General features: G+C 37.2%; 1 protein-coding gene across 1 annotated transcript in view; it reads right to left on the bottom strand.

Annotated features, from left to right (window-relative positions):
• Window positions 1-15047, bottom strand: part of washc4 (WASH complex subunit 4) — a 122184-nt gene that overhangs the window by 53880 nt on the left and 53257 nt on the right. Inside the window, exons 12-15 of the mRNA XM_028817659.2 lie at window positions 14572-14699; window positions 12512-12672; window positions 4569-4695; window positions 660-785 (exon numbers count right to left, since the gene is read on the bottom strand). Coding sequence (XP_028673492.1) covers window positions 660-785; window positions 4569-4695; window positions 12512-12672; window positions 14572-14699 — 542 coding nt within the window. The remainder of the gene's footprint in view (window positions 1-659; window positions 786-4568; window positions 4696-12511; window positions 12673-14571; window positions 14700-15047) is intronic.

Here is a 15047-nt window from a genome sequence, read left to right as displayed (position 1 = left end):
CTAATGAGATGGTTGTGCCTACATGTCAGGCAGCAGCTTGTCAGAGTCAAGAGGTATTGTCGAGAGACTACATCTCACCTCATCAGTCACATTTAGACCAGACCTGTACTTTGATTTAGTGCTTTGGTTTGCCTGAAATCAATTGTTATTAGTTGACATATGAGGTCACAACCCCAAGGTTGGGAAACACTGAATTACATAGATAGAAATAAGAAAAAGGTTTACTTATTTATTTAAATACTAACAAAATAAATTAAATTATTATAAATAAAATAAATATTTTAAATATATACATTATACAATATACTGTACATTTAAAGAACATACCTTTGTGAAGTTTGCAATTGCTAGATACATAAGCTAAATTTGAGCAACAATAATTAATTTATTATCTTGCATCATGCAAACGTAAAACTCTAAAGACCACTTCAGCAGAAGGAACAAAACGTTTTTAAAAAGACAAAGTCATTTCTAAATATGTCATATTTACTTGTCATCAACTGTTTAAAGAACAAACTTTTGAAGACCTGCAAAGCACATTAAAAAAGGCAATAACATACTAATACACAACAAACCAATAACACTCTAATGATAAAAATTACAGCACCAGCTTTGTTGAAAAGCAAGTGTGGCTGAAAAAAAATGCCATAAAAGAATACCTTCAGCAGTTCAATAAGCCTGCATAATGCCTTAACTGATGTCTTGGTCATAGGTTTCTGTAGTGACATGTGGAGATTCATTGTTGTTTTAATGATGGTGCTGATACCATAAGCATATAGAATACCCTAAAACATAAAACACATAGATGATTGCATCTATTCAACTAAAGGAATAAATACACAATTTACATGAAAAGATTTTTTTTATGTGCAGCAAAAAGTAGAAAACCAGTAGATGCATAAATAGATATTGGTACTGTTCCACTCCACACACAATTGATCAAATCAATATTAGTTCCTGGGGGATATTTAGCTTTTTACAGAATTTTAATAAATTACTATCACAACAAACAACCACATATCTTCAATCTAAATGTTGAGGGGTATGTCCATTTAACTTGAGCATTATTATGCACTCAAGAGTTTGTCTTTGCTGCTTTTTGGAGTACCAGAAACAAAACATTGGCAACTTTTTTCTGCTTCTTTCCAGCAAAAGTAGTGAACTGTGAATTAATTAATAGGAAATGTATATCCCCAAACATGAAGGAAGGAATGTCCTGCTTTTATCACAACCAGTAGTGATACTCCTCCAAAGCCCCCTCCTGACCATTTTAATTGCAGGCTCACTTGCACTTAAACTAGGAAAACATTTAAGCATCATATTTAATTACAGTTACAGGTAACTGGATCTTCGCCAACACCATTGACTACCTGCATTTGGTTACTGAGTTCACAATAGCAATCAACACTTGGCTTTGCATTAAATACTGTCTGTGACTTGTGCATGTACTATAAGAAAGAATGGAGGACATAGAGGGGAAAAAAATAAAAAAACAAAAAAATGTGCATGGACCTGTAGGTGTCTACAGCTGGACTCTTTTTCAAAAAAATGTAGAAAATATACCTAAGAATATAGTAGAGAGAAAGAGAACATGTCTAGTTTGAATAATACTAATTAGTAACATTTACTGTATCTTGTTGGTTGAAACTTAATCAAGACAGTAACATAATGAAACAATGCTGTCTTTAAGCTATTATGCCAATACAGTAAGTTTCATACATAGGAACAAATTCCATTTGAAGAGCGTGTTCGCAAGTCCAATTTGTTCAAAAGTCCAGCAAAGTTAGCTTAGGCACCCAACGAACACAATGCAACCCTCGCCCTAACCCCCAACCTCCAACTACTATTGAAAACATGTACATGAACAGCTATTTGTACATAAGAAAGTGCCTTTAAAAGTTAGTATGTATTTGTATTTTTTGTTCTAGATTTCTAATGCATTTTAACAATAAACAACTGAAAGTTATTTTTTATTCCCATTGTTTTCCATCTGATTTAAGTACAATAGACTCTGTTACTACTAACAAACAATATTACGTATGCAGACCTAGCATACCTCTCTCATCAACTCTTATTGAAAATGTTATTTGCACTGTACATACAGTACAGATAGCTTTTAAAAGTTAATATTTTTACTGTGAGAATTTTGAGAATCTGAGAACCCTCCTACTGCTCTGTGCTGAGAAACTCTGTTAATGCAGGCAGGGATTGCTTGTCCGCCGCCAGTGAAACTGCAACTTCAGAGGCTCGCCACATTACATGTTTGCTGCCTGCTAGTTGATGCGGGGAAAATTTAAAACCAGCCACTGACTTGGCTATGTGGTCACTTGCAGTTTTCTCACTTGTGCATGAAGTCGGTCTACTCTTAATTTGTGCATGCTGGGGTTTCTGAGAGTGCTGAAGAGACAGCTCTTGTTTGGATAACTTTGAATAAAAAAAAAAAAAATCAGTTTTATTGTTTTAAGAAATCTAGACTCGCCTTCTTCTCTACTGTGCAAGACTGTGACCCACATATTATTTATGTGCAGTATTTTTGTATTGATTTCAAATGCATTTTAAAAGCCAACAACCAAGTTCTTTTTTTTCTTCCATGTTTTCAGTTAGCTGATCTCAATGGACTCGATTACAGCTTGCGAGCTGGCATACGTAACAAAAATATATTCCATAATCCATGTTCTATTATCTTGCCCGTGTTCTTTAGATGGTTGAATGGTTCATGTTATACAAATGAGTGACGTCAACCATCATCTCAATTATTTTCACTTTTACTTCTATCACTATTTCCTGGTGCTTCACAGCTGTACATCACTGCTGCTTTTAAGCTTAATTCTGGACATCTTGGGCTTGAAATCAAGCATGTTAACTCAACGTAAACAGATATAGCCAAAAGAAAAACTACTTGTAAAAGAAGAACACATGTGACTGAGAATGTAAGCAACCTAACATACGTGCTGCCTTGAAATTTGAACTTACGGTACAATTTTTACTTTTCACTTATTTAAATCAATTTATAGGACATGCATGTTCACATCTTTGAAAGTTCATAACCTGAAGGTTCATATATAGGGTACTTAAAGTATAGAGTTGTCAAACATAGAAAGTTTAAATTAAAATGACTGAATGCTGATCAGAAATGTCCAGTGATGTATAGTAGGGAGTCAGTCCTACAGCAGTCTCTGTGCATCTCCCAAACAGCCATGCAGCCCATGGTTTCACACATTCTACAGTCCATTAAATGGGGGAACTTATTAATTATTCAATGCACAAAAGTGAGGGCTGATCATATTTTCCCATTTGAAACATAAGAAAAAAAAAATTACAGGCGTCGAACCACAATCCTGCTGACCTGCACTTGGACATCCTACTATTTGTTTTCTTCGGCATACAGTGATCCCTCGCTATATCGCGCTTCGCCTTTCGCGGCTTCACTCTATCGCGGATTTTATATGTAAGCATATTTAAATATATATCGCGGATTTTTTGCTGGTTCGCGGATTTCTGCGGACAATGGATCTTTTAATTTCTGGTACATGCTTCCTCAGTTGGTTTGCCCAGTTGATTTCATACAAGGGACGCTATTGGCAGATGGCTGAGAAGCTACCCAGCTTACTTTTCTCTCTCTCTCTCTCTCGCGCTGACTTTTTCTGATCCTGACGTAGGGGGATTGAGCAGGGGTGCTGTTCGCACACCTAGACGATACGGACACTCGTCTAAAAATGCTGAAAGATTATCTTCACGTTGACTACCTTCTGTGCAGCTGCTTCGTGAAGTGACATGCTGCACGGTGCTTCGCATACTTAAAACCACGAAGGGCACGTATTGATTTTTTATCTGTCTCTCTCTCTCTCTCTCTCTATGCTCCTGACGGAGGGGGTGTGAGCTGCCTCCTTCAACAGCTTTGTGCCGCGGTGCTTCGCATACTTAAAAACCAAACAGCCCTATTGATTTGTTTGCTCCTTTGAAGAGGAAGATATGTTTGCATTCTTTTAATTGTGAGACTGAACTGTCATCTCTGTCTTGTCATGGAGCACAGTTTAAACTTTTGAAAAAGAGACAAATGTTTGTTTGCAGTGTTTGAATAACATTCCTGTCTCTCTACAACCTCCTGTGTTTCTGCGCAAATCTGTGACCCAAGCATGACAATATAAAAATAACCATATAAACATATGGTTTCTACTTCGCGGATTTTCTTATTTCGCGGGTGGCTCTGGAACGCAACCCCCGCGATGGAGGAGGGATTACTGTATACCATAGATTGCAATTAAGATGACAATTTCATCTATTAAATGCAAGCATTTTTACAGTTACCCTTTAACAATTAAAATGAACTTTTTCGGCGTGACTAGATTTGTCTAGGCCTCATGATTAGAATCCATTTGGGAAAACATCTTTTATACACAGTATATATAAATACTGTATATAAACTGGCAGAGAAAAAACTGTATTTCAAAACATCAAATTTTGGTAGTCACATCCTTATAGAACACTCCATGAACTCTCATGTTGACTTTTGTTTTAAACATAAATGTATATATTTTTTTCAAGTGATGCTATGAGCTTCAGCTTACCTGAATGAAAATACTGCATCTATTGCTCAGGTGATCAGCAAACTTCTCTGATTTCTGTTCAGCAGATAATATAGACTCCATTTTCATTAACCAAGATGTAACAAACACATAGTAAGACTGTACATCCCTGCAGAGAATCAACAAGTGTGTTTTTACAAATTGCATATCACTTTTTAATTTCATGTTGTCATTTTCAGAGATTTCTACATACTAAATATAATATACACATAATGTGAAAATACTCCAAATGGTGATTGGTTATTATTACTGCTAGATGACCATTACTAACTTCTAAGTATATTCAGAGTTACACAACTAAAGGTAACCTTCACCCACACCTACCTAAGAATACCTCTTAACCAATGTAGAATTTAATATTACTTATAATGTGAGCACTATAAGTATAAAAAGAGCAATCAAAGGGAAACATGAAATAAACATTTGTTATTACAGTAAATGAAAAATGTACCCTTTTTGTAATCTTTTGAAGCAGATCCTATCAATCACCTATTGGAGATGCTAAAAGTACATTCCTCCATGGCAAGACACTACAAGCATAAATCTAATCTCTGATCTCAGAGAAGCCTGCTTGGATCTTGAAGTGACTTGGCTATGCTCTTATAACTAGTGAGAGCAGCATGGCAAGTGCAAAGTAATCACCGTCTAGCAGGTTACTAATGTGTTCTCTTTTGAATTAAAAAAAAAAACAAAAAAAACACACAATCTCTAAGAAGATTTTCTCAGTGATTGTCGCACAATTCAAAAAACTTAAGTCTGTTGTTTGGGAAGGTAGGTACAGCTTTTCCTACAGTTGAGAGTTAATGCCATGAAAGTAAATTAATTACAATGCATGTTTAATTTACTTTTTTTGTTTTGTTGCTAGTTATGCACAAACTCTTCTTTTCACTTTACTGTCCACTTACTTGCCCTGATGAAAGTCACAGCATCAATAAGACATGTTGGCCGGGCCAGGCAAGGTTATCTTATCCATCTTCACATGCTTCTTAGGTGCTCTTAAAGCACTCAGATTTAGACCCTCTGGGGTATGCAAAGTGTGCCTCTGTGTATTCTCATTGTAGACAGTGCCTGGTGTGCTTTCTGTGGAATGTGCCTACAAGTATACTCGCAGCGCATGTCCCAACATTCTTAGTGGGTGATCTAGAGCGAAGGAAGCAGTATTTTTTTTTATTAACCTTGTTGGTCATCCTTTATTTTATTGCACAGGATTCTCATTCTGGTTGCTTGACCTTGTGGCTATAGTTGAGGATGGGGATGAAGGTTATATTTTAGCAGCACAGCCCAATAGTTGCAAAACTGCCCACAGCTATGTCAATTTGTTAGCCAATCACTGTAAAACACCATTATTCTTATGATGGATTTCCAAAAAAAAAAAAAAAAAAACAAAAAATTCCAGTAATTAAGTCTGGTGGTGGTCTTTGTTGGGGAGAAGTTGGTGTCAGTGAAGAAGAGCTGCACTAAGAATAAAGAAAAAAAAAAAGGCAAAAACTAAGTGGTGTCAGGGGAAATTCAGGGCAGCTGTCAAGAAGGACAATGCAACTTCAACTTAATAATAGGCTGCCTAGGATTGGGGTAAAACTGATCAAATCTGCTAATAACTTCAGGAAAAGACATTAATATTTAATTAGTTAGCATAGGAAAAACTTTAAATTCATGCATATATAAAAGTATATCTAATAATATTTCAAATATGGAAATGTAAGCAAGGTTTTGCTTAATCTCTAAAATTCTCTAAAATCTCTTAATCCCCTCTGCCCAGAGAGGACTGGGCGGTCTCGTGGCCTGGAACCCCTACAGATTTTATTTTTTTCTCCAGCCTTCTGGAGTTTTTTTTTGTTTTTTCTGTCCACCCTGGCCATCGGACCTTACTCCTTTCTATGTTAACTAATGCTGTCTTATTTTAATTTCTTATTTTGTCTTTGATTTTTCTTCTCTTCATTATGTAAAGCACTTTGAGCTACTTTTTGTATGAAAATGTGCTATATAAATAAATGTTGTTGTTGTAAAAATGTACAATTGATCACAGCACTATAAAAAACATACATACACTAAAAACTGCATAGTGAAAACTGTGTTTGCATTTCCAACTAGCAAAGACATGCTTTCTTCAAACAGGCTATACATTTATAACTTTGAGATGAAAAAGACTTGCTAAGACCTAAAATAGATTTTTAAAACTCTCAAACATATTGGCAGAAATAATAAGCAGATTTCTAAAATTTAAAAATGCAATTGAATATATATACTATCCGTTTCTATCATTGTATTCATGGCAGGAACAAGGAAATGTTCTTTATAAAGGGGGAAGTGAAAACCAAAGAAGAGACTGTCAAAATATGTTGTTGAAGCAGGTATTGTTTTATTTTTATAATTTAAGAAGTGAAAACGAATTTAGAGAGTCATATTTGCATCATTTCTATCTCTGGTATTTACTCATTTAAACAATGCAGCCACAACAGCAATGATCCTTGCAGAATGTTTACATTTTCATATACATCCATCCATTTTCTAACCCACTTATCCTGACCAGAGTTGTGGGGAAGCTGTAGCCTATCTCAGCAAGCATCAGGCATAAGGCATGAACAACTCCTGTACAGGATGACAGTTGATTGCAAGAACACACTCGCCCTAATTCAGAAAAAAAAAATTCCTTACGCTATAACATATTGTTTTCTGTATTTAACCACATTACTTATACAGTAACTTCCATCCATCCATCCATCCATCCATTATCCAACCCGCTATATCCTCACTACAGGGTCACGAGGGTCTGCCGGAGCCAATCCCAGCCAACATAGGGCACAAGGCAGGAACCAATCCCGGGCAGGGTGCCAACCCACCGCAGGACACACACAAACACACCCACACACCAAGCGCACACTAGGGCCAATTTAGAATTGCCAATGCACCTAACCTGCATTTCTTGAAAAATCAAAGTAGATAATAAATCTCTTCAATAATTTATAATGTTTATATAAAAATGGCTTATAATTGCTTCCTCCTAAAACTCCAGTATATTATAATAACTGGGTCTCCACTGTGTAAACTCTCTTTAACAATAACCTGCATTTATTTAAACATGACAAATGTTAAGCTGGCACTATTAATCTAGGTCAACTCCTCACAATCACCTTTTTATGTGCGAGAGTGTAACATTACCCATCTTAAATCACTTGGGGTTCCATTAAAACATTCATAATATAATGTAAAGGCTTCTTTAATGGTTCCAGAGTCACTTGGTCCTAAGCAATTTATTTGTCATCCTGTTATCTTTACAGCTCATCACCCTTCATAAATTTCAAATTATTTAATACAATCCAAACTTTCCATGGAGTCACTGGCAAGTCATTAACTTCTGTGCCAGTTATAACTTTATAATGCTGTCTTGGTTATTATTGAATATCAGGTCAAGACAATTCCTCCTCTTTTTAATATTATAAAGTTGTTTATTAGCACTAGAAAAGCATAAGGTGATAACGACTCAACCTTTGCAGCTTTCTGTTGTATCACTAAAATCCACAAAGAAGTTGCAAATTTTCTATTAGAATGAGACAGGTTTTTATATTTCCCTTATATTTATGTTCATTTATATACTTTTCTGTCCATCTACATAAATTGCAAATATTTATAGCGATGTGTGATACTGGCCAAAAATTATATCTAGATATTTTCTGGGACTTACGATAACGATAATTAGATATTATTTTGCATCCTTTAAAAAAAAGCACCTGTAAAAGTCTTATTCAGATATTAATTGTAGTTTACTAATGAGATTAATGGAAACCATTAAGGAAAACAGGTCTTATTTATCTACTTAAAGCTGAAGTAAAATAACACAAAAACATTAAAATCACCAGTCAAAGTATTACTGGGATCAAACGTGCAAGTATGAGCAACTATCTCAAAATGGCCTACAGGATTTACACAAAAAATTGCACTAAGACCAACAAAACAATTATAAGGCCAGCATTTTAAACAGACACTTAGCCTTACGGTAAATAAGATCCAAAGGGAATAAAAACACTAATCATAATTTAACTACAGGGCATGAACACTACAGTCTGGAGAAACACAAACTGCTTTGCTATAAGGTGAATTTTGCATCATCTAAGCAAGAACAAAAAATCAAACATATTGTACTATAGTGTAAAAATCCAAAATTCTGTCAAATACTGCACAGGAAAAAAAACTAGTATTTGTAAACAAGTTCAGTCATATACTGCACAAAGATACAAAAAAACCCCCCAAACCTACAACATTTTGAAACAAATTACTAATTTCAAGTTTGGTCCAAAATTGCACAAAGACATCAGAAAAAAAAATGTAAACTACTGAGGAAACTTCAAGTTGCATGACAGAAACACCAGTCTTTGCACAGCATCTGGCTTCAGAACAGCACGGTTACATGATACACTGCTATCGTGGGCTGCATCAGGAGTGGGCAGGAGGAGGAGTATAGGAACCTCATCAAGGACTTTGTTAAATGGTGTGACTCAAACCACCTACACCTGAACACCAGCAAAACCAAGGAGCTGCTGGTGGATTTTAGGAGACCCAGGCCCCTCCTGGACCCCGTGATCATCAGAGGTGACTGTGTACAGAGGATACAGACCTATAAATACCTGGGAGAACAGCTGGATAGTAAATTGGACTGGACTGCCAATACTGATTCTCTGTGCAAGAGAGGACAGAGCCGGCTATACTTTCTTAGAAGACTGGCGTCCTTCAACATCTACAGTAAGATGCTGCAGATGTTCTATCAGACGGTTGTGGCGAGCGCCCTCTTCTACACGGTGGTGTGCTGGGGAGGCAGCATTAAGAAGAAGGACGCCTCACGCCTGGACAAACTGGTGAGGAAAGCAGGCTCTATTGTAGGCATGGAGCGGGACAGTTTGACATCCGTGGCAGAGCGACGGGCGCTCAGCAGGCTCCTATCAATTATGGAGAATCCACTGCATCCACTAAACAGTGTCATCTCCAGACAGAGGAGCAGCTTCAGTGACAGACTGCTATCACTGTCCTGCTCTACTGACAGACTGAGGAGATCGTTCCTCCCCCAAACTATGCGACTCTTCAATTCCACCCGGGGGGGTAAACGTTAACATTATTCAAAGTTATTGTCTATTTTTACCTGCATTTTTATTACTCTTGAATTTAATATTGTTTTTTGCATCAGTATGCTGCTGCTGGAGTATGTGAATTTCCCCTTGGGATTAATAAAGTATCTATCTATCTATCTATCTATCTATCTATCTATCTATCTATCTATCTATCTATCTATCTATCTATCTATCTATCTATCTATCTATCTATCTATCTATCTATCTATCTATCTATCTATCTATCTATCTATCTATCTATCTATCTATCTATCTATCTATCTATCTATCTATCTATCTATCTATCTACAACATTTCCTCCAGTGCTGAAAGCCCTCTTAGGAGGGCTGCTTGAGGCAGGGATGCACAGGTACCTTTTACAAGTTTTCCCAATTTAGGAAAATGCACTTCTACATCACTGTCTACCTCAGGTATCATCAAATACCTCTTGATCTCTTTTTCAAAGAGACTCGCTTTCACTGAATTGTTGCGTTTTTTTAAACAGCTGCCAAAATAGTTTTTTTCTTCTTTTCTCCCTTCCTACTACAACTTCTGCAGCAACAGTGGTAGACGGAGTGGGTGAGGAGGCAGAGATCTGTACGCGTGTTTTAAATAATGAAAGAAAATAAGTGCTTTGGAATTGCATATTTTACTCCAACAGATGGCATATACAACCAACACTATAACCTAATAATGGAAATTTTAAATAGATAAAATGACAAAAAAAGGCTTATAGAGGACACACTAATCCGTTAAGAGCCCACTGACTGTCACATAGAGTGAGAAGAACATAGCTGAAGGCAAACTCAAGATTTTGAAGGGGCAGAAAGTTCAGGTGCCATTGCTTTGTGTATTGAAGACTAAAGGTAAATTTGTCCTGGTTCAGAAGGCAGAAAATTGTAAACAAGCAACCCTATGAAGGACAGGCATCCAGGGGTGGAATCTAGAATTAAACTCATTGCCAAAATGATGACTGCTTAAAGGTTATTTTGACCAAAACACATTTGTTTTTGAAAACATATTTTATTTATCAAGGGGTTTTAGTTAGTAGCTTTTTTACCTGAAGATCCTCAAAAGCATTTTATTTGGCTGAATATACAGTGGGGCAAAGAAGTATTTAGTCAGCCACCAATTGTGCAAGTTCTCCCACTTAAAAAGATGAGAGAGGCCTGTCATTTTCATCATAGGTATACTTCAACTATGAGAGACAAAATGAGAAAAAAAAATCCAGAAAATCACACTGTCTGATTTTTAAAGAATTTATTTGCAAATTATGGTGGAAAATAAGTATTTGGTCATCTACAAACAAGCAAGATTTCTGGCTCTCACAGACCTGTAACTTCTTCTGTAAGAGGCTCCTCTGTCCTCCACTCGTTACCTGTATTAATGGCACCTGTTTGAACTTGTTATCAATATAAAAGACACCTGTCCACAACCTCAAACAGTCACACTCCAAACTCCACTATGGCCAAGACCAAAGAGCTGTCAAAGGACACCAGAAATAAAATTATAGACCTGCACCACACTGGGAAGACTGAATTTGCAATAGGTAAGCAGCTTGGTATGAAGAAATCAACTGTGGGAGCAATTATTAGAAAATGGAAGACATACAAGACCACTGATAATCTCCCTCGATCTGGGGCTCCACGCAAGATCTCACCCCGTGGGGTCATAATGATTACAAGAACGGTGAGCAAAAATCCCAGAACCACACGGGGGGACCTAGTGAATGACCTGCAGAGAGCCGAGACCAAAGTAACAAAGGCTACCATCAGTAACACACTACGCCGCCAGGGACTCAAATCCTGCAGTGCCAGACGTGTCCCCCTGCTTAAGCCAGTACATGTGCAGGCCCATCTGAAGTTTGTTAGAGAGCATTTGGATGATCCAGAAGAGGATTGGGAGAATGTCATATGGTCAGATGAAAAAATACTCTACTCGTCGTGTTTGGAGGAGAAAGAATGCTGAGTTGCATCCAAAGAACACCATATCTACTGTAAAGCATAGGGGTGGAAGCATCATGCTTTGGGGCTGTTTTTCTGCAAAAGGACCAGGGCGACTGATTCGTGTAAAAGAAAGAATGAATGAGGCCATGTATTGTCAGATTTTGAGTGAAAACCTCCTTCCATCAGCAAGGGCATTGAAGATGAAATGTGGCTGGGTCTTTCAGCATGACAATGATCCCAAACACACCGCCCAGGTAACGAAGGAGTGGCTTCGTAAGAAGCATTTCAAGGTCCTGGAGTGGCCTAGCCAGTCTCCAGATCTCAACCCCATAGAAAATCTTTGGAGGGAGTTGAAAGTCCGTGTTGCCCAGCGACAGCCCCAAAACATCACTGCTCTAGAGGAGATATGCGTGGAGGAATGGGCCAAAATACCAGCAACAGTGTGTGAAAACCTTGTGAAGACTTACAGAAAACGTTTGACCTCTGTCATTGCCAACAAAGGGTACATAACAAAGTATTGAGATGAACTTTTGTTATTGACCAAATACTTTTCTTCCACCATGATTTGCAAATAAATTCTTCAAAAAACCAGACAATGTGGTTTTCTGGATTTTTTTTCTCATTTTGTCTCTCATAGTTGAGGTATACCTATGATGAAAATTACAGGCCTCTCTCATCTTTTTAAGTGGGAGAACTTGCACAATTGGTGGCTGCCTAAATACTTTTTTGCCCCACTGTACAGTATCATTAGATAGGAAGAATAAGTCAAGTGACTTTAAAGAAACAGATAAATCAACACCTGAATAAGAAACATTATTTCGAAATTTTGCAAACTTCTGTAATTGCAGGCCATAAACATCTACCTTGAAAAAAGACTCACTTGAGTAGTGTCTGAGCTTTCTGGTGTAGAAAGCTCTCTCTTTGGGTCCGAATAGAAATAAGATTCTTTTTGTCCAGGAGCTTTGCAGCGGCTGGCACTTTTGCTACCAGGAATGTATCTGCAAACCAGATGATGTTAGCAGTCAGGGTGACAGCAGGTACCTGTGAGAAAAGACACTTGGATTACCAGAATGCAATAACATGGGAGTTGAACTGTCAGGTTTGTGGTTTTGAAAATTTATTAACTTTTGGGAAAGTCTGTCATTTTTCTTGGAACCTGAAAAATTGGAATAATTCTTATTTATTTTCATTTAAACATTTTTCCAGGCATTGAGTTGACTTTCTCCAAAGTGTTCTTTTATTTAAATAATTCTGGAAGACAGAATTTAGATACATGAAAAGGACCATTATATTAAAAATATATATACTTAAATTCAGCACATATAATAATAAAAGTAATAATAGAAATAGTGGTCAGTGGATGAATTTGAAACAAATATGTACCATTACTCGTTTTTGTCAGCTTCTTTGTCCGCCTGATTATACCTGAAGCCTTAAGCTGGCAAGGGGTGGGTCAGGGTAGAGTGTCAAGCTCAATGATACTACTACATTATATCAGAGAACGGGGCTGGGAGGTGTCTGTTGAACACAAGACCAGGAACCAATAGTATGCAACTGTTTACTGCCAGTAGACTATATAAACAACGGAAGTGTACCGACCCAATTCAAGCCCCCGTAGTAATACTGTCACAGGTGCAGAGTTCAGCAAAATTCTTATTTGCATGTCTACAGTTATATTTGTTCTGATGATGCCTAAAACATATGAAGCAACAATAAATAGCCACACAAATTTTCTAAAACATTTATTTGGGGCTCATCATGCTTAAATTATCGAATTATTAACCATTATAAGTATTATAAATACTTAACTTATGTAGTCTGAGAACATCTATCTTAGTGGATTAAATGCTCATTTTTATTATAAAAGCCATCCACCTTAATAAAAGCACAAGTGTTTGTGTATGTGTGTCCATGTATCCATTGGGTTTCTAAGGACAGGAAGGGCAAAAAAAAAAAAAAAAAAACACAGAGAAATTAGTCTTGACAGCCTGTTCTATTGTCTGACGTTATATGCTAGTAACAGCAGCATGGCAGCACTGAATCTTTTTTTTTTTTAATTTCAAGTCTGTCTCCAGCATGGCAGCACTGAATCTTTTTTTTTTTTAATTTCAAGTCTGTCTCTGTGGTATTGCAGAATCATTTTCAGACATTCTGAAGAAATGATTTATTTGGGCATGAACTGTCTTGAGTCTGAGTGGTGTGAATTTCATGATGAGACCTGCATAGGATACAGTTAGTCTAAAGGGTACTGAGAAAAATCTGAATAAATAAGCAATCACGGCTAACACCTTGGGAGAAGAATAAACTTATTTACACTGGCACAGTGCACACCTAACAAATGTGAAAAGCACCATAATCACTTTCTACTCTGTCCCCATTATTTATCAGTAGCATCCCCATGATCAAATGCATCTATACGACAAACCTTCTGTTAAAAATGTTTTAAGGCAGAACCATCTGTTGCGGGCAGAATGGTGGTGCAGTGATAGCGCTGCTGCCTCGCAGTAAGGAGACCTGGGTTCGCTTCCCGGGTCCTCCTTGCGTGGAGTTTGCATATTCTCCTCGTGTCTGCGTGGGTTTCCTCCGGGTGCTCCAGTTTCCTCCCACAGTTCAAAGACATGCAGGTTAGGTACATTGCCGATCCTAAATTGTCCCTAGTGTGTGCTTGGTGTGTGGGTGTGTGTGTGCCCTGCAGTGGGCTGACGCCCTGCCCAGGATTTGTTCCTGCCTTGCGCCCTATGCTGGCTGGTATTGGCTCCAGCAGACCCCCATGACCCTGTGTTAGGATATAGTGGGTTGGAAGATGACTGACTGACCATCTGTTGCAGACTTATTTTTTTAAACATTTTCCCACTATTATAACAAATCATTTAGTATAAAAAGTTTTACACTATTCTTTTCAAATAACTTTTCATATTAAATTAAATATATATTCCTCACCTTTTTGCACACATCCAGTAGCCCTTTGTAAAACTTTTTATCAACAGTCCTGAAGATATGAAAGTGCAGAACAAACAGTGCACATACCCCAACATATTTATCTCTCTGTTCAATCTCTGAAGGTTCACCTGAAAGTACAATACGTTCTTAACTCCAGTCTTTCAATACTTAACTTAATATTGAAGTAAGTAATATTGAAGTATCAGATGTTCAAAATAATGTAACAGCAAAAGGAATGTCTACTAAATAATACAAGTGCCAGGCACTCAAAAACAACTGCAACAGTAATACAGTATATATTTATTATGAATCCTCGCAGGTTGCGCAGTGGTACCCCTACTCCCTTGCAGTAAGGAGAACATGGGTTCATGTCCCGGGTCATCCCTGCTTGGAGCACAGAGCACTTTGAGTAGTGAAAAGAGTGCTATATAAATATATAATAATTCTTTATATTTCACTTGGAAAAAACATATTGC

The sequence above is a fragment of the Erpetoichthys calabaricus genome, chromosome 1, assembly GCF_900747795.2.
Source record: "Erpetoichthys calabaricus chromosome 1, fErpCal1.3, whole genome shotgun sequence".
NCBI lineage: Eukaryota > Metazoa > Chordata > Cladistia > Polypteriformes > Polypteridae > Erpetoichthys > Erpetoichthys calabaricus.
This window is presented reverse-complemented; position numbering and strand designations above follow the sequence as displayed.